General features: G+C 33.9%; 1 protein-coding gene across 1 annotated transcript in view; it reads right to left on the bottom strand.

Moving 5' to 3' along the window:
* Window positions 1-20,944, bottom strand: part of LOC134847776 (2-(trimethylamino)ethylphosphonate dioxygenase-like) — a 188,396-nt gene that overhangs the window by 144,514 nt on the left and 22,938 nt on the right. The window contains exon 2 of the mRNA XM_063864993.1: window positions 15,987-16,272. Within this exon, the coding sequence (XP_063721063.1) occupies window positions 15,987-16,272 (286 nt within the window). The remainder of the gene's footprint in view (window positions 1-15,986; window positions 16,273-20,944) is intronic.

Below are 20,944 nucleotides of genomic sequence, written 5' to 3'. Positions count from 1 at the left end.
GAAAAAAAGTGAAAATTAATTGCATATTACGATTCAACGTACCCAACTTAGTGGGTCTAGCATTTTAAAGTACCAAAAAATGTTGAAAATTGTAGATTTTATGAAGTTTTCATTTTGGCTATTTTTCCTTTTCGCCTCCACTTAAGGCACCTTTGAGCCAACTTGAGAAACTGGAATCTAAACAAGCTATACAGATAGTGTGAATGGGCCATTTTCAGCGTGATAACACCCCTGGAAGAAAAAAAACTGCAGAAAAGAAAGGGAATTTTGAACTTTAACCTTTTTTCTTCTTCAAATGGCGATACTTAGAATAATTTTTCAGCTGAAAAGTTCAAAAAAAATCAAAAAATTCAAATTTTGAAAAAATTTTAAAAAAATCTCATCAGTCTGTTCATTGGAGTGTTCGAGGTTTTGGGAGACCTTATCTGGCGGCTAACAACAAGTGGATCACTTATTTTAAAATTTTGAGAAAGGTCAAAAAAACCTGTTTTTACGATTTTTTAGACAGAATTCCGAAAGCAATATCTTGGCTAAAAACAAAAATGAGGGCCTAAAATTAGTACAAACAGTACTCCCACATAAAGTACATTAGGTTGGAAACAATCAATTGACTCTGATTCAAAAATCGTTTTTTAACTTTATTTCTGAACAAAAAATTGTAAAAAAATCGAAAATTTAAAATTTTTTTGAAAAAAATGATTGTTTTGAAAAAGTGCCAATTTTTAGCTGAAACTTTTCATTTTAGCTAAGAAAGCCAGAGCAATGCCCTTTAAGCTCAAATAAAATAATTAAGCAAATTATCTTCAAGTTTTTTCGTTAAAGGCTTTTATTTTGAAAAAGTATTCAAAAATGGGTAAAAAAAAGTCAAAAAAATCAATTTTCTCAGATTCAAAAACCTCCACTACCATGATGATTAGTTCGCTAGATAGAACTGCTAAAACCAATTTAGACGTATTTTCATAAGCATATCAAAATTTTTACTTATTTTTGAATATTAAGCAAAATAAAAACTTTTCCCAAATTGGGCAAAAAGCCCAAATTAGCCCAAACACCTGTTAAAAATTGTTGGGTCAAAAAATCACAAAAGGAAACCCCTATTCATTTGACATTTTAGGGCCGCATGCAAAAAATTAGACCATTCTAACCTGACAATTTCGAGAATCGACTTTTTTGCAAAATTTCTCTATAGTCCATTTGAGGGATATTACTTGTACCGGTGGGGGCCCCTACCCCACCTCAAAAAATTTTGTAATGCTGGAACGCGGCCACCTAGTTGTCACTGTGGCCCCGCTATATCAGTGACTTTCGAAGGAGTAGTTTCCGCGGGGGGCGGAGCAGGGGAACGCTAAACGCACTCGCAAAAGGAGCACCCTTCGGGTGCTCTTTTTTGCTCGAAAGTTTTCTGAAACGGTATCTGATGAACTTTGTAAGGTGTCACAAAAGCAACAACACAAAACATTCTGTATGTGATTAGAAAAGGTCAAAAAAGATTTCTCATACTTTCAATGACTGAATCTACACCTGATCAGTCTCTAGAGAACTCCAAACCAAAGTAACTTATGTTTTTCATTGATTCATGAAGAGGACCGTTCCAACGAAAACAAGTTTTCGGAAACAGTCCTCATATTTTTTTTCGAGCCCATTGTCAAGTACGTGGACTTTCAATTGTGACTAATAGCTGAATTGGACTTGGAATTTTTCCCAAAAAGGTTAAGTTTGTCTCAAACTGATTAGAAGCAAAAGAAAAAAAAACATTTTTTTTTATTTGGAAAAAAAAGTTGAGTCAGAAACGTGAAAAAACCCTTTTTTCAAAAGTCATTAAAAGTAACTCCAATTGGCTTAAATCACTAGACTACAATATATGAACCTGTTCAGAATGGTTTTCAAGACCAAAGCCCTAAAATTTCCATATTTAGAGAAAAGGCAAAAAAAAACAACTTTTTGGTTAACTCAAAAAGTTAGATAAATCGGGTAAAGTCGTCTTCAATCCTATAGGATCGAGAAGTGATCTAAATAGGGTATATATATAGTGTCCTTGTTAGGTCGCATGCAAAAAACTAGAACAGTTTTGTTGGCCACTTCCGAAATTAAGACTTTTTTTCGAAATTTGGCCATTTTTATTTGTAGTAAAATAGTAGTAAAATAGCCGAGAAAAAAAAATGTAAAAACCACAATTTTTATCCAATTTTGACGTTTAAATACTCTAGGCCTACTAAAATGTCTATGGCAAGCTCAAATAAGCCATCAAAAATCATTTTTTCTCACTTTTTAAAATTTTTGTTTTTTTGATATACAATGTTGAGTCAGAAACGTGAAAAATCAATTTTTTTCAAAAAGTCAAAATAAAGTGTTCCAATCAATTTATTTCACTAAAACACACTTTATGAACCTGTTCAGAATGGTTTTTTGGGTTGAAGCCGAAAATTCATCTATTTTGAGAAAAGTGGAAAAAACACCTTTTTAGTTACAAAAAAACCATCATTTTTGTTGCAGTTTTTGAAAAAACTCAAATTTTTGAGAGAAAAATTTTTTCTCAAACTTTCATATTTGGGCTCCCCAAACAGTCTACTTTCATCCATTCCTTGTCAATATACCCCATTTTTTGAACCAAAACAGAGTTAATAGGTGATTTTTATCAAAAAACGTGTTTTTTACCATTTTTGCCCCCCATTTCCCTCTATAAGTCAACACATAACAAAATTTTGGCAAAACGGGGCAAAAGTGTATCCTTAGAATTTTAATACGGGGCTGCATGCAAAAAATTAGGGAATTCTGACCTCCAGTTTTCGAGAACACGACTTATTCTCCATGAAAAGGGTAAAAGGTAATTGTTCCTTCGAACCGACGGGGCCCCTTCCCCTGTCTCTGCTGAACGCCATAGCCGGACGCGGCGGCCACCTAGCACCCTCAAGGTCACGTGACTTATTTTTGTTTTGGGAATTTTCTGAAACCAAAAGAGAGCCTGGTCATGCATCGACATTACATCATGTGCTCAAGCAAATACGTGGACTTCTACGCATTCCCATTCGCAGTGCGCCCTTCGGGCGCAAATGCCAATGCTCAATTAATTTCGCCAGGTGAAAATTTTTTAAAGAAAAATTCTGATAAAGTTTAACTTAAACTACCATCAAAAAACGCAAAGATTTCAAAGTGTGAAACAATCAAGTTTTTGCTATTACCGGGCATGTAGTGAGACTGAATCCGGCAAAAATAAATTGAAAAATGAAGGAAATGGAAAGAAAAAAATTGTTCAAAATAAGAACGCAACATCAAAAACTTATTTGATCTCCGCTAAGGTCATAATTCCGATCAGGCTGATTTCAGATTTTAAGCGTACAATTTACGGTTACGGCTGCTCCCTCTACAGGTCCCAGAGGGACCGAGTGAGCATCCTACCTCGATCCAGGTTAACGGATAGTTGTTCTTAATTTTTCACAAATTTTTTTTTCACTAATGCTTGTTTTCATTTCCTCATGAGAAGCTGTATTAATTTTAAAAAAATTGATTTTATTAATCAATGCTTCCAAGAACAACTGATGTTAGGCGGTTGCAAATGCGGTTGCTGAAAACTAGTAAGGGATAATGATGAGAAAAATTGTAAGTTTTCAAATGAATTTAAAAACTGTTTTTTTCTTTTTTCTTTTGTAAATCGGGAGAAATGAATCATTTTTTTTAAAGTCTTCCTCGCACCAACCACTGTTCTTAAGTAATGAAGATTCCTGTTCTAGCCGTTTATAACACTTTGGCAGAAAAAACATCAATATGATGTAAAATGATTTAAAAAAGAGAAAAATTTAAAAATTATGTTTTTTTTTAAAAATCAAAAATTTGTAATTTTCAAAATTGAAAAAAAGTGAAAATTAATTGCATATTACGATTCAGCGTACCCATTTTAGTGGGTATAGCATTTTGAATCACCAAAAAATGTTAAAAATTGTAGATTTTATGAAGTTTTCATTTTGGCTATTTTTCCTTGTCGCCTCCACTTAAGGCACCTTTGAGCCAACTTGAGAAACTGGAACCTAAACAAGCTATACAGATAATCTGAATGAGCCATTTTCAGCGTGATAACACGCTTGGAAGAAAAAAAACTGCAGAAAAGAAAGGAAATTTTGAACTTTAACCTTGTTTCTTCTTCAAATGGCGATACTTAGAATAATTTTTCACCTGAAAAGTTCAAAAAAAATCAAAAAATTCAAATTTTGAAAAAATGTTAAAAAAATCTCATCAGTCTGTTTATTGGAGTCTTCGAGGTTTTGGGAGACCTTATCTGGCGGCTAACAACAAGTGGATCACTTATTTTAAGTTTTTGAGAAAGGTCAAAAAAACCTGTTTTTACGATTTTTTAGACAGAATTCCGAAAGCAATATCTTGGCTAAAAACAAAAATGAGGGCCTAAAAATAGTACAAACAGTACTCCCACATAAAGTACATTAGGTTGGAAAGAAGAAATTGACTCTGATTCAAAAATCGTTTTATAACTTTATTTCTGAACAAAAAATTGTATAAAAATCAAAAACTGAAAATTTTTTTGAAAAAAATGATTGTTTTGAAAAAGTGCCAATTTTTAGCTGAAACTTTTCATTTTAGCTAATAAAGCCAGAGCAATGCCCTTTAAGCTCAAATAAATTAATGATGCAAATTATTTTCAAGTTTTTTCGTTAAAGCCTTTTATTTTGAAAAAGTAATCAAAAATGGGTAAAAAAAAGTCAAAAAAATCAGTTTTCTCCGATTCAAAAACCTCCACTACCATGATGACTAGTGCGTTAGATAGGACTGCTGAGATCAATTTAGACGTTTTTTCATAAGTATATCAAAATTTTTACTTATTTTTGAGAATTAAGCAAAATAAAAACTTTTCCCAAATTGGGCAAAAAGCCCAAATTAGCCCAAACACCTGTTAAAAATTGTTGGGTCAAAAAATCACAAAAAGAAACCCCTATTCGTTTGACATTTTAGGGCCGCATGCAAAAAATTAGACCAATCTAACCTGACAATTTCGAGAATCAACTTTTTTGTCAAAATTCTCTAAAGACCAATTTAGGGAGATTACTTGTACCGGTGGGGGCCCTACCCCACCTAAAAAATTTTTGAATTGCTGGAACGCGGCCACCTAGCACAATCAGGTACTAGTGGTGGATGTTTGTTTTTCGTATTTAGTCAAACCAAAAGAGAGCGTGGTCATGCATCGACATCATGTGCTCAAGCAAATATGTGGACTTCTACGCATTCCCATTCGCAATGCGCCCTTCGGGCGCAAATGCCAATGTTCAACTAATTTTGGCAGGTGAAAAAAAATTTTTACAGAAAAATTCTGATAAATTTTAATTTAAACTATCACCAAAAAACGCAAAGAATTCAAAGTGTGAAACAATCAAGTTTTTGCTATTACCGAGCATGCAGTGAGACTGATTTCGGCAAAAGTAAAAGAAAAAATGAAGGAAATGGAAAGAAAAAAACTGTTCAAAATAAGAACGCAACATCAAAAACTTATTTGATATCCGCTAATGTCATAATTCCGATCAGGCTGATTTCAAACTTTAAGCGTAGATTTTACGGTTACGGCTGCTCTCTCTACAGGTCCCAGAGGGACCGAGTGAGCATCCTACCTCGATCCAGGATAACGGATAGTTGTTTTAAATTTTTCACAAAATATTTTTTCACTAATGCTTGTGTTCAACTCCTGATGAGAAGCTGTATAAATTTTAAAAAATTGATTTTTTTTATCAATGCTTCCAAGAACAACTGATGTTAGGCGGTTACAAATGCGGTTGGTGAAAACTAGTTAGGGATAATGATGAGAAAAATTGTAAGTTTTCAAATGAATTTAAAAACAGTTTTTTTCTTTTTTTCTTTTGTAAATCGGGAGAAATGAATCAGTTTTTTTTTAAGTTTTTCTCACACCACCCACTGTTTTTAAGTAATGAAGATTCCTGTTTTAGCCGTTCATAACACTTTGGCAGAAAAAACATAAATATGATGTAAAATGTTTTAAAAAAGAGAAAAATGTAAAAACTATGTTTGTTTTTAAAAAAATCAAAAATTTGTAATTTTCAAAATTGAAAAAAAGTGAAAATTAATTGCATATTACGATTCCGCGTACCCAACTTAGTGGGTCTAGCATTTTAAATTACCAAAAAATGTTGAAAATTGTAGATTTTATGAAGTTTTCATTTTGGCTATTTTTCCTTGTCGCCTCCACTTAAGGCACCTTTGAGCCAACTTGAGAAACTGGAACCTAAACAAGCTATACAGATAGTCAGAATGAGCCATTTTCAGCGTTATAACACGCCTGGAAGAAAAAAAACTCCAGAAAAGAAAGAAAATTTTGAACTTTAACCTTTTTTCTTCTTCAAATGGCGATACTTAGTATAATTTTTCAGCTGAAAAGTTCAAAAAAAATCAAAAAATTCAAATTTTGAAAAAATTTTAAAAAAATCTCATCAGTCTGTTTATTGGAGTCTTCGAGGTTTTGGGAGATCTTATCTGGCGGCTAACAACAAAAGGATCACTTATTATAAAACTTTGAGAAAGGTCAAAAAAACATGTTTTTTCGATTTTTTTGACAGAATTCCGAAAGCAATATCTTGGCTAAAAACAAAAATGAGGGCCTAAAATTAGTACAAACCGTACTCCCACATAAAGTACATTAGGTTGGAAACAAAAAATTGACTCTGACTCAAAAATCGTTTTTGAACTTCATTTCTGAACAAAAAATTTTAAAAAAATCAAAAATTAAAAATTTTTTTGAAAAAAACGATTGTTTTGAAAAAGTGCCAATTTTTAGCTGAAACTTTTCATTTTAGCTAAGAAAGCCAGAGCAATGTTCTTTAAGCTCAAATAATTTAATTAAGCAAATTATTTTCAAGTTTTTTCGTTAAAGGCTTTTATTTTGAAAAAGTATTCAAAAATGGGTAAAAAAAAGTCAAAAAAATTAATTTTCTCAGATTGAAAAACCTCCACTGCCATGATGATTAGTTCGTTCGATAGGACTACTGAGATCAATTTAGACGTATTTTCATAAGTATATCAAAATTTTTATTTATTTTTGAGAATTAAGCAAAATAAAAACTTTTCCCAAATTGGGCAAAAAGCCCAAATTAGCCCAAACACCTGTTAAAAATTGTTGGGTCAAAAAGTCACAAAAGGAAACCCCTATTCGTTTGACATTTTAGGGCCGCATGCAAAAAATTAGACCAATCTAACCTGACAATTTCGAGAATCGACTTTTTTGCAAAATTTCTCTATAGTCCATTTGAGGGATATTACTTGTACCGGTGGGGGCCCCTACCCCACCTCAAAACATTTTGTAATGCTGGAACGCGGCCACCTAGTTGTCACTGTGGCCCCGCTAATTAAGTGACTTTTGACGAGTGGGTTCCGCGGGGGGCGGAGCAGGGGAACGCTTAACGCACTCGCAAAAGGAGCACCCTTCGGGTGCTCTTTTTTGCTCGAAAGTTTTCTGAAACGGTATCTGATGAACTTTGTAAGGTGTCACAAAAGCAACAACACAAAACATTCTGTATGTGATTAGAAAAGATCGAAAAAGATTTCTCATACTTTCAATGACTGAATCTACACCTGATCAGTCTCTAGAGAACTCTAAACCAAAGTAACTTATGTTTTTCAGTGATTCATGAAGAGGACCGTTCCAACGAAAACAAGTTTTCGGAAACAGTCCTCATATTTTTTTTCGAAGCCATTGTCAAGTACGTGGACTTTCAATTGTTACTAATAGCTGAATTGGACTTGGAATTTGTCACAAAGAGGTTAAGTTTGTCTCAAATTGATTAGAAGCAAAAGAAAAAATAAAAAAAAATTTTATTTGGAAAAAAAAGTTGAGACAGAAACGTGAAAAAACCCATTTTTCAAAAGTCATTAAAAGTAGCTCCAATTGGCTTAAATCACTAGACTACAATATATGAACCTGCTCAGAATGGTTTTCAAGACCAAAGCCGTAAAATTTCCATGTTTAGAGAAAAGGCAAAAAAAAACAACTTTTTGGTTAACTCAAAAAGGTAGATAAATCGGGTAAAGTCGTCTTCAAACCTATAGGATTGAGCAGTGATCTAAATAGGGTGTAGGGTGTATATGTAGTGTCCTTGTTAGGTCGCATGCAAAAAACTAGAACAGTTTTGTTGGCCACTTCCGAATTTAAGACTTTTTTTTCGAAATTTGGCAATTTTTTTTTGTAGTAAAATAGTAGTAAATTAGCCGAGAAAAAAAATTGTAAAAACCATAATTTTTATTCAATTTTGACGTTTAAATACTCTATACCTACTAAAATGTCTATGGCAAGCTCAAATAAGCCATCAAAATTCATTTTTTCTCACTTTTTAAAATTTTTGTTTTTTTGAATACAATGTTGAGTCAGAAACGTAAAAAATCAATTTTTTTCAAAAAGTCAAAATAAAGTGTTCCAATCAATTTGTTTCACTAAAACACACTTTATTAACCTGTTCAGAATGTGTTTTTGGGTTAGAGCCGAAAATTCACCCATTTTGAGAAAAGTGGAAAAAACACCTTTTTAGTTACAAAAAAAACATCATTTTTGTTGCAGTTTTTGAAAAAACTCAAATTTTTGAGAGGAAAATTTTTCCTCAAACTTTTATAATTGGGCTCCCCAAACAGTCTAATTTCATCCATTTCTTGTCAATATACCCCATTTTTTGAACCAAAACAGAGTTAATAGGTGATTTTTATCAAAAAACGTGTTTTTTACCATTTTTGCCCCCCATTTCCCTCTATAAGTCAACACATAACAAAATTTTGGCAAAACGGGGCAAAAGTGTATCCTTAGAATTTCCATACGGGGCTGCATGCAAAAAATTAGGGAATTCTGACCTCCAGTTTTCGAGAACACGACTTATTCTGCATGAAAAGGGTAAAAGGTAATTGTTCCTTCGAACCGACGGGGCCCCTTCCCCTGTCTCTGCTGAACGCCATAGCCGGACGCGGCGGCCACCTAGCACCCTCAAGGTCACGTGACTTATTTTTGTTTTTGGTATTTTCTGAAACCAAAACAATAAGGTCATGCGCCAATATCATGGCCTCAAGCAAAGACGTCGGACTCTACGCATTCACATTAGCCTTGCGCCATTCGGGCGCAAATGCCAATGCTCAATTAATTTTATCAGGTGAATATTTTTCAAAGGAAAATTCTGATAAATTTTAACTGAAACTACCACCAAAAAAACCAAAGATATCAAAGTGTGAAACAATCAAGTTTTTGCTAATACCGGGCATGCAGTGAGACTGATTTCGGCAAAAATAAAATGGAAAATGAAGGAAATGGAAAGAAAAAAATTGTTCAAAATAAGAACGCAACTTCAAAAACTTATTTGATCTCCGCTAATGTCATAATTCCGATCAGGCTGATTTCAGATTTTAAGCGTAGAATTTACGGTTACGGCTGCTCCCTCTACAGGTCCCAGAGGGACCGAGTGAGCATCCTACCTCGATCCAGGATAACGGATAGTTGTTTTCAATTTTTGACAAAGTTTTTTTCACTAATGCTTGTTTTCAGTTCCTCATGAGAAGCTGTATAAATTTTTTAAAAATTGATTTTATTAATCAATGCTTCCAAGAACAATTGTTGTTAGGGGGTTACAAATGCGGTTGGTGAAAACTAGTAAGGGATAATGATGCGAAAAATTGTAAGTTTTCAAATGAATTTAAAAATTTAAAAACAGTTTTTTTTCTTTTTTCTTTTGTAAATCGGGAGAAATGAATCACTTTTTTTTTGTTTTCCTCGCACCACTCACTGTTCTTAAGTAATGAAGATTCCTGTTCTAGCCGTTTATTACACTTTGGCAGAAACAACATCAATAGATGTAAAATGTTTAAAAAAAAAAATTAAAAATTATGTTTTTTTTTTAAAAAAGTCAAAAATTTGTAATTTTCAAAATTGAAAAAAAGTGAAAATTAATTGCGTATTACGATTCAGCGTACCCAACTTAGTGGGTCTAGCATTTTAAATTCCCAAAAAATGTTGAAAATTATAGATTTTATGAAGTTTTCATTCTGGCTATGTTTCCTTGTCGCCTCCACTTAAGGCACCTTTGAGCCAACTTGAGAAACTGGAACCTAAACAAGCTAAGCAGATAGTCTGAATGAGCCATTTTTAGCTTGATAACACGCCTGGAAGAAAAAAAATTCAGAAAAGAAAGAAAATTTTGAACTTTAATCTTTTTTTCTTCTTCAAATGGCGATACTTAGAATAATTTTTCAGCTGAAAAGTTCAAAAAAAATCGAAAAATTCGAATTTTGAAAAATTTTAAAAAAAATCTCATCACTCTGTTTATTGGAGTCTTCGAGGTTTTTGGAGACCTTATCTGGCGACTAACAACAAGTGGATCACTTATTTTAAAATTTTGAGAAAGGTCAAAAAAACATGTTTTTTCGACTTTTTTCACAGAATTCCGAAAGCAAAATCTTGGCTAAAAACAAGAATGAGGGCCTAAAAATAGTACAAACAGTACTCCCACATAAGGTACATTAGGGTGGAAACAAAAAATTTACTCTGACTCAATAATCGTTTTTTAACTTTATTTCTGAACAAGAAATTGAAAAGAAATCAAAAACTTAAAATTTTTTTGAAAAAAATGATTGTTTTGAAAAAGTGCCAATTTTTAGCTGAAACTTTTCATTTTAGCTAAGAAAACCAGAGCAATGCCCTTTAAGCTCAATTAAATTAATATAGCAAATTCTTTTCAAGTTTTTTCGTTAAAAGCTTTCATTTTGAAAGAGTAGTCAAAAATGGGTAAAAAAAAGTCAAAAAAATCAATTTTCTCAGATTCAAAAACCTCCACCACCATGATAATTAGTTCGTTAGATAGGACTGCTGAGATCAATTTAGACGCATTTTCATAAAAATATCAAAATTTTTACTTATTTTTGAGAATTAAGCAAAATAAAAACTTTTCCCAAATTGGGCAAAAAGCCCAAATTAGCCCAAACACCTGTTAAAAATTGTTGGGTCAAAAAATCACAAAAGGAAACCCCTATTCGTTTGACATTTTAGGGCCGCATGCAAAAAATTAGACCAATCTAACCTGACAATTTCGAGAATCGACTTTTTTGTCAAAATTCTCTAAAGACCAATTTAGGGAGATTACTTGTACCGGTGGGGGCCCTACCCCACCTAAAAATTTTTTGAAATGCTGGAACGCGGCCACCTAGTGGAATGATTATCGCTTATGGTGCAAGAAGTCTCGGGTTCCATTATCTGTTGTCCCACATAAACTTACAGAAAAAAACTTATATTTTCTTGTAGAAAAATAGCTAACAGTAAAGAACTTAAAATGAGTATTATACCCACAAAAACTCATAAAACAAAAAAAAATGTTAAAAAACGCAATGATCTTGATTTGCAAAGTATGAAGGAATGCATAGAAGCTAAATACATGTACAATAGTCTAGTGGCATGATTCTCGCTTACGGTGCGAGAGATCTCGATTTCAAACCCAGTTGTCCCCAATAAAGTTACAGAAAAAAGTTCAGATTTTCTAGTAAAATAAATAGCTAACAGTAAACAACTTTAAAAAATTATTAAACCTACAAACGCTCAGCAGAGATTTAAAAAACGGTTAGTAAACGCAATGATTGTCCTTTGCGAAAAACGTAGTTCGGCATCGAAGCGAAAGTCAGAGGACAGTGGTCTAGCGGTATGATTCTCGCTTCGGGTCCGAGAGCTCCCGGTTTCAACTACCGACTGTCCACAGATTACTAACGAAAAATAATAAACTCTAGTATAAAGACAGCAAACGCTTAGCAACCTAAAACTATTATTAAATTCATTAAAACAAATGAAAACGGACAAAATCTAAACATTCTTTTTTTTATGTGAAACAAAAAAGAATGCATCGTTGCTTAAACTTGGGACAGTAGTCTAGAGGTATGATTTTCGATTAGAGCGGTAAAAGTTCCGGGTTTATACTGCGGACGTCTCATTTAAACGAACAGAAAAAACTCAAAAATTTTAGTAATAAGACAGCAAACACTAAGCAACTTAGAAAAAACTATTAAAATCACTAATACGAAGAAAAACGGATAAAAAAAGACAATCTTGATTGTGAAAAAGGTAGGACTGCATTGAAATTAATACCATCGGACAGTGGTCTAGTGGTATGATTCTCTCTTTGGGTGCGAGAGGTCCCATGTTCAATACCCCGCTGTCCCCAGAAAACTAACATAAAAATATAAATTGTGGTAGAACGACAGCAAACACTAAGCAACCTTCAATAGTTATTAAACTCACGAAAATGGATGAGGACGGATAAAATCTAAACATTCTTTTTTTTGTGAAACAAGTGGGAAAGCATCGAAGCTGAAACATGGGACAGTGGTCTCAAGGTACGATTCTCGAGTAAAGCGGTAAAAGTTCCGGGCTTATACCGCGGATGTCTCATTTAAACTAGCAGAAAAAAATTATACATTTTCTAGTAAAAAAGACAGCAAACACTAAGCAACTTAGAAAAAAAATTAAATTCACTAAAACGAAGAAAAACGGACAAAAAAACGAATAATCTTGAAAGATGTAGGAATATGTGGAACCTACCACCATGGGACAGTGGTCTAGTGGTATGATTCTAGCTTCGGGTGCGAGAGGTCCCGGGTTCACTTCCCGGCTGTCCCCAGAGTACTAAAAAAAAGACTTTATAGTATAAAGACAGCAAACACTAAGCAACTTGAAATGATTATTAAACTAAATACATGGTAAAGTGATCTAGTGGAATGATTATCGCTTATGGTGCAAGAAGTCTCGGGTTCCATTATCTGTTGTCCCGCAAAACAAAAAAAAAACTGTTAAAAACGCAATGATCTTGATTTGCGAAGTATGAAGGAATGCATAGAAGCTAAATACATGGACAATAGTCTAGTGGCATGATTCTCGCTTACGGTGCGAGAGATCTCGATTTCAAACCCAGTTGTCCCCAATAAAATTACAGAAAAAAGTTCAGATTTTCTAGTAAAATAAATAGTTAACAGTAAACAACTTTTAAAAATTATTAAACCTACAAACGCTTAGCAGAAATTTAAAAAACGGTTAGTAAACGCAATGATTGTCCTTTGCGAAAAACGTTGTTCGGCATCGAAGCGAAAGTCAGAGGACAGTGGTCTAGCGGTATGATTCTCGCTTCGGGTCCGAGAGCTCCCGGTTTCAACTACCGACTGTCCACAGATTACTAACGAAAATTAATAAACTCTAGTATAAAGACAGCAAACGCTTAGCAACCTAAAACTATTATTAAATTCATTAAAACAAATGAAAACGGACAAAATCTAAACATTCTTTTTTTTATGTGAAACAAAAAAGAATGCATCGTTGCTTAAACCTGGAACAGTAGTCTAGAGGTATGATTTTCGATTAGAGCGGTAAACGTTCCGGGTTTATACTGCGGATGTCTCATTTAAACGAACAGAAAAAACTCAAAAATTTTAGTAATAAGACAGCAAACACTAAGCAACTTAGAAAAAACTATTAAAATCACTAATACGAAGAAAAACGGACAAAAAAAAAACAATCTTGATTGTGAAAAAGGTAGGACTGCATTGAAATTATTACCATGGGACAGTGGTCTAGTGGTATGATTCTCTCTTTGGGTGCGAGAGGTCCCATGTTCAATACCCCGCAGTCCCCAGAAAACTAACATAAAAATATAAATTGTAGTAGAGCGACAGCAAACAGTAAGCAACCTTCAATAGTTATTAAACTCACGAAAATGGATGAAAACGGATAAAAACTATTCATTCTTTTTTTGTGAAACAAGTGGGAAAGCATCGACTCTGAAACATGGGAGAGTGGTCTAAAGGTACGATTCTCGAGTAGAGCGGTAAAAGTTCCGGGTTTATACCGCGGATGTCTCACTTGAACTAGCAGAAAAAAAATTACAGTTTCTAGTAAAAAGACAGCAAGCACTAAGCAACTTAAAAAAAAAATTAAAATCGCTAAAACGAAGAAAAACGGACAAAAAAAGAAAAACTTTTACTCGTGAAAGATTTAGGATTATATCGACCCTAATACCATGGGACAGTGGTCTAGTGGTATGATTCTCGCTTCGTGCGCGAGAGGTCGCGGGTTCAATTTCTGGGTGTCCCAAGATTACTAACAAAAAATAATAAATTCTAGTATAACGACAGCAAACACTAAGCATCGTACAAAAATGATTAAACTCACAAAAACAAATGAAAACTAAACAATTTTTTTTGTGAAACAAGTAGGAATGCATCGATGCTTAAATCTGGGACAGTAGTCTAGAGGTATGATTTTCGATTAGAGCGGTAAAAGTTCCGGGTTTATACTGCGGATGTCTCAGTTAAACGAGCAGAAAAAAATCAAAAACTTCAGTAAAAATTCAGCAAACACTAAGCAACTTAGAAAAAAAATATTAAAATCCCTAATACGAAAAAAAACGGACAAAAAAAACACACGCTTGATTTGTGAAACAGGTACGACTGCATCGAAATTAATACCATGGGACAGTGGTCTAGTCGTATGATTCTCTCTTTGGGTGCGAGAGGTCCCGTGTTCAATTCCCCGCTGGCCCCAGGATACTACCAGAAAATAATAAATTGTAGAACGACAGCAAACACTAAGCAACCTACAATAGTTATCAAACTCACGAAAATGGATGAAAACGGATAAAAACTAAACATTCTTTTTTTTGTGAAACAAGTGGGAAAGCATCGACGCTGAAATATGGGACAGTGATCTAAAGGTACGAGTCTCAAGTAGAGCGGTAAAAGTTCCGGATTTATACAGCGGATGTCTCATTTAAACTAGCAAAAAAAATACATTTTCAAGTAAAAAGACAGCAAACATTATGCAACTCAGAAAATCAATTAAACTCATCAAACAACTTAAAAGAATTATTACACCCACAAAAACTCATAAAAACAAAAATAATTGTTAAAAAACGCAATGATCTTGATTTGCGAAATATGTTGGAATGCATCGAAGCTTAACATGTGGGACAGTGGTCTAGTGGTATGATTCTCTCTTTGGGTGCGAGAGGTCCCGTGTTCTTGTTCAATCCCGGCTGTCCCCAAAATACTAACAGAAAAATATATATTTTTTCTGGTAGAAAAAAATAGCTAACAGTAAACAACAAATAATTATTAAACCCAGAGAAACGAATCAACACTTTAAAAAAAGTTATAAAACGCAATGATCTTGATTTGCGAAAAATGTAGGAAAGCATCGAACCAAAATACTTAGGAAAGTGGTCTAGTGTTATGATTCTCGCTTAGGTTACGAGAGGTCCCTGGTTTGATTCTCGGTAGTCCCCAATAAACTTACAGAACACAATTGTTAATTTCCAGTAGAAAATAGCTAACAGTAAACAACTTAAAATAATTATTCAACCCATAAAAACTCATCAAAACTAGAAAAACTGCTAAAAAACGCAAGGATTTTGATTTGCAAAAAGTAGGAACGCATCGAAGCTAAATTATGGGACAGTGGTCTTGTGGTATGTTTTTCGCTAAGGGTTCGAGAGGTCACGGGTGCAACTCCCGGCTGTCTCCAGTATACTAATCAGAACAACAAATTCTCGTAGACAGACAGCAAACACTAACCAACTACAAACATAGAACAGAAACATAACGCAAAAACATCAATAATTGCAAAATTGTATGTTGAATTGCATTCCTCGTGAAAGCCTCGTCACTAAAGTTGTGAACATTCGCAGGTACAAAAAATATATACACAAGCATAGAATCCCTCAAAATTCGCGGTGCAATTTGAGAGGAGGCCGTAAATAACATGGAAACCCAGTTGATAAAACCCATACCTGTCGCCTTGATTGATCTTGCCAGCACTTTGATCGTGTAACTACGGCTCCTTATTGCGATATGGGGAAAACTTATAACAAATTACTAAACTTGTATATGCTTAACAGTTGAGTTAGTATAACTAAAAGGGTATGAGTTTCATTACTACGTACGACAGGACCAACGAGTAAAGAAAAAGCCAGCAGACTAACCATTTACAGGTAGCTTAATGTGGTCTTTCAAGAACTCATCCTTGACAGGAGTCCAACTGGAGTGTGAAATATTCCTTTTGTTCACGTTTCCACATTCGTGTAACAGTCCCTTGTTTTGAACTGACTGCGAACTAGCGTTCAGCTCCAGAACTCGTTGTTTCGATGATTTGGGCGGGTTAGGACTGAACAGAAAGTCGGCGTCTTTGAGCAGTTGCGAGCAATAACGAGAAATTTCACGCTGGCCACTCGGTTTTTGCAGCACTCTTCGAACTTGAGTCAAAACCATCTAAACAATCCAAATGTTTTATGCGTCCAAAATGGATGTCTAAGGCATTTCTCAATCAAGGTCTTATCCCAATGCATTACGTTCTAATCATGTCATCCTTCAAGAGAAAGGGCAAACTTCAAGAGATTGATACTTAAGCAGTCGAAGCGCAAAGGAGGAACAGAGGCTGATACAGTTAACCTCTTCGTCGTGTAAACTATTTCGCCGAAGAAAACCGTGCGAAAAACAAACAGTTTTTTTCCCGTGGAAATTTTTTCAGCACAATCTTTACGCGCAGAAGACGGCTCTTTTTCCTTTTACCCGACCAGCGACTTTTTTTAGTAATGTGTCTGTTCACATTGTACGGTTGTTAGAAAAATTGGCATGCGGACTAATTAGGCTATGACAACATATTTAGTCCTCAAACCCAACCCTACTAAACCCCTCGTTATACCATAAAATTGATAATTATGTGAGATGGAGGGAGAGGAAAAGAGCCGCATTCTAGGGAGTCACAATCAAAAGACTTAAAAATGATAGAAAAGTCAAAAGAGCTGATACAAGCTTCACAGGGAGCTAGTTCAACTTGCCGCTGATATTGTTTATTATCAAACTTAAACCCTAACGCACCCATTTTTGACCAAGTGAATTATCTCCCCCTCCACTAAATCAATGTGGGAGGAAGATTGTTCACTTGGTTAAAAGTATTATTTTTCAGCCAATCAGATTGAAGCATAGTGCATGAAGGCCTTTTCGGTTTGAATTTGCCATTTGGTTATAGGGGAGAGATTTTTCACTTAGTCTATTAAAGAAGGAGCACGTTCAAAAGGGCCCTCTTTTCTTAAAGACGTATCAAAGTCGATCAACAAAATCAGTTAACCTGATATCAGTTTCAAAGAAAACGTTTCGTACTAAGATTAATAACAATTGAAGAGAACTATTTTAATTGTTGTAAATATTCAACACGTTGTCAATAAAAACATCAATTCCCTGGAAGAATTGGCATTTGAGCCACTCAGGATTGCAAGCTCACTTTATACTTTTGTTAAATATCATTTGGATAACTTTTGTCGTTTCTCTACGACATGTACATCATTTTGATATAAAAACACACTGCTCGTATATCAGGACAGAGCCTTGAATTTTCCAACTGCCCTTTGGAACCTGATCTAAACTATATTTTATGATTGGATAAATTAAATGTTTTACCAATGTAAAGTATTTAATATTAACCAATCATGATCCATCTAACTAACAACCCACTTATTTGTAAGTGCTGAAGTTACTTGTAATTTCAGCACCAGAGAGATTTGAATTTAACTTAGAAATTAGTTGGACTCTCCCGAGCACTTCAGCAGCCGCAATAAACCAGTATACCCTAGATCTATTGAGCCTAGCAGAGACTAGTTAAACAACCTGAGACTAGATAGTATAAGAGTAAGATTAGGATCGGTATTAGACTAAGAAGTTGCACGAATCTATCCGGCCGAAAATAAGATAGCGTGACGAGCAGACGGTGTACCCTATACGAAATTACTCTATGAGTTATACACCCCAGTCCTAACTCATCTGGTGCGACCATAAGTCTCGAACAAGACCTTACTAGATTAGAATTAACCAAATTTAGATTAGAAATTAGACAAAAACATTTACAAAATGTTATACGACAATAATTTAATTGAAATGTCTCTCCGACTCAATAGATCAGAGCCAATATTCCGAACCATAATAGAACTACCCGGAATTGGAAGAAGACATCGAACCAAAGACGACATACGACAAAGTAGAAACTTGCCGTATAGTTATATGATAGTTCGGCAAAAGCCAGAACAAACTTTTAGATTTCGAATACTACTTGCAATGAATTTAGATTTCCATTTGCAAACATAAAACCTTGAAGTTAATCTTCAAAATCATTTCAGGCGCTAAACAAAATTAATATTATACAATAACGATTGATAAAAAGATCTAAGATCGTTTTCCTAAAACTCTGCAGTATTATACAAAACATGTTTGAAAAATATTTATTGGAAAATAAAAATAAAAATTAGTAGCATGACAATAAATGGTTAGTAATCATAAATCATCCTGTTGTTCCAGCTTCATCACCTAAAACATAACAGCAATCATAAACCCACTAATATCATCAAAACACTAAATCTTTCCTTTACACACATTTAAAATTTTATTAAAACTTAAAGTCACTTAATTTTAAAACCAGATCATCAAGGCTTATCCTTGGATCTTAAATCATTTTCTACTTAATTAAATTTCAAATTTGATCATCAAGGCTTATCCTTGGATCAAACAGAACAACTTTGTTCTCCCCCACCCACTTAATTAGTGTCTAACGACCTCAAACGTCGATTCACTACCCAACCCTTTCTAAAGACCTAAGACTAATAGAAATTTTTAAACAAAACTAATCATTCAAATTAGGATAAACAGTGAAGAACTTCGGTTATTCATCCTTCACTTGACCCCCCCTCTTACCAGACCCAGGATAAATCTTAGACTTAGTAAGTTTAAAATAGTATCTAACGAACTACTCGCGTTCTAATTATACCTGAACCTTGTGGATCGATTTACTATTCTCCAACCCTTGAACACAATCACTACCCCTAAGTAAGATTAAGTAAGTTAACACCTTAACTTATACTAGTCACGAGAAAGTAAAAATCATTCTTCGGAATCGATATACTTTTCTCTCCAACCCTGAACAAATAGACCCAGGTTAAGCTAACCAAAAAATCGTAAGAACTAACAGTTTAGGAAAATAGAAATCATTTAACAACCTTTGCATCCGTCATTCTAAACCTTATGTCATTTAAAAACCTAGGAAATAAACAAACAATCATTTTACACAATTGTGAAATAGATAACAAAAAATACGACCTTGTAATCACACCTCATACACAAACAGTTGGATACATTCGCACAAAACGACAAACACTAAAGAGGAAAATAATAACTAAACAGAGACAAATAACACGAAAAAGATTTTCAAAAAATCGAAACGCATTTTCAGAATCAGAAACCAACAGTTTAGACGAACTTTACAAACTAAAAGAATCAATAGATAAAAATTACCCACTCCACGATCAATTATATTTTTCTGACTCAGAAACAACTTCAAATTCATCACAAAGAGGAAAAAGAAGAATAAAAAAAACAGTATAAACACAAACCAGTACATCTATACAATTGGAATCAACCAATTCGACATATTAATAATTACATATTAACAGTCATCGAACGGAAAAATGAGTTCAACACACACCCCAGGTGACGAAACTCCAGATGATGATGAAATCTTTCCTTTTATAGTAGATGCAGATACTGATAGAGGACAACACATATTTTGTCAAAATTTACTCGTAAATTTATTTGAACCCGGAATCAGTCCATGTAAAACAGAGTTCCCCGATGTAAAAATCAAAAGACAAATCATAGATCACTATCTAAAAGATATATGCAACATAACACAACAGTATGGAATCTACTCTATAGAATTCACTTCCCCAAACCATAATAATAGAACATATACTATTCAAACAGACGACCTTGATTTAGAATTTTCAAAAGTTTTTTCAGAATATATAAAAAGCATCCAATACCATAACTCACAAAGAGCAAACTCCATTTTCACCAATGAAGTTTTCGCAATAATATATAGTTATATTTCGATATTAGAAAACGAAATCCCATTAACAAATGTCTCACCGACAGAAACATCTAAACATTTAAGAGTACGACATGAAATCACACTACTCTCTAGTTATTTAAACATCATTAAAGAAAATTTCACGAAAGACGACGTTTCACAACATACCAAACACGATTTACAGAAAATTTTAGCATGGTTCATAATAGATTATTTCACACACAATATTGATTTAATTGCACAAGCAAGAAAAAATTTTAGACCCCAAAATTCGAACGATGATACCGCTATCACAGAACAATCAGATTATGTTTGGGACCCCCGAATGGTCTCATCCCGCATTTATAAGCTTTCCACAATCAATCTCAAGTCAAGCAATAGGTACAATATCTTACATAAGAGATTATGTAAGAGTAATACCATTAACAATAGATGCAACACCATTAAACTATAATACATTTTTACCCGATACACAAAATAATAGTTTAAACTCTACAGTCATACACAACGAAAACCTCAATGGAACTAGGAATCTTACTCAACAAGATATCCAGACACCATCACACTTCATAAATGAAGAAATTGTACACACAACAACTACACAACAAAGTATTTCACCAATACGCCCAAATTTAACAACACCAAGAAATACAAATCCTTCACAAACACAGGTAACCTTACAATCAACCGTTAAACCTTCGGTTGCCCCTAAATATTCACATATGGATTACCAAACATACAGACCCATGACAATACCATCAAAAACACGCAAAACATTCACTAGAAACAACTTTGCAGACCATAATTATAATTATACACATCCATCAAAAACAAATTATCAACCACAAAGGAATTTTAATCAATATACAAAACCTCGAAACTGGGATAACCCAACGGCCCAATATAATTCCAAAAATTTTCAACCAAATCCTCCACAGGATCGCAGTGAAAATTACCCATTTTTTCAACAAAATAGAAATAAAAAACAAACATCTTATCAAATGGATTATTTATCCTCAGATGATGATT

This window comes from Symsagittifera roscoffensis, chromosome 6, assembly GCF_963678635.1.
Source record: "Symsagittifera roscoffensis chromosome 6, txSymRosc1.1, whole genome shotgun sequence".
NCBI lineage: Eukaryota > Metazoa > Xenacoelomorpha > Acoela > Convolutidae > Symsagittifera > Symsagittifera roscoffensis.
The sequence above is the reverse complement of the archived record's forward strand: the minus strand, read 5'-3'. Positions and strand labels throughout refer to the sequence as shown.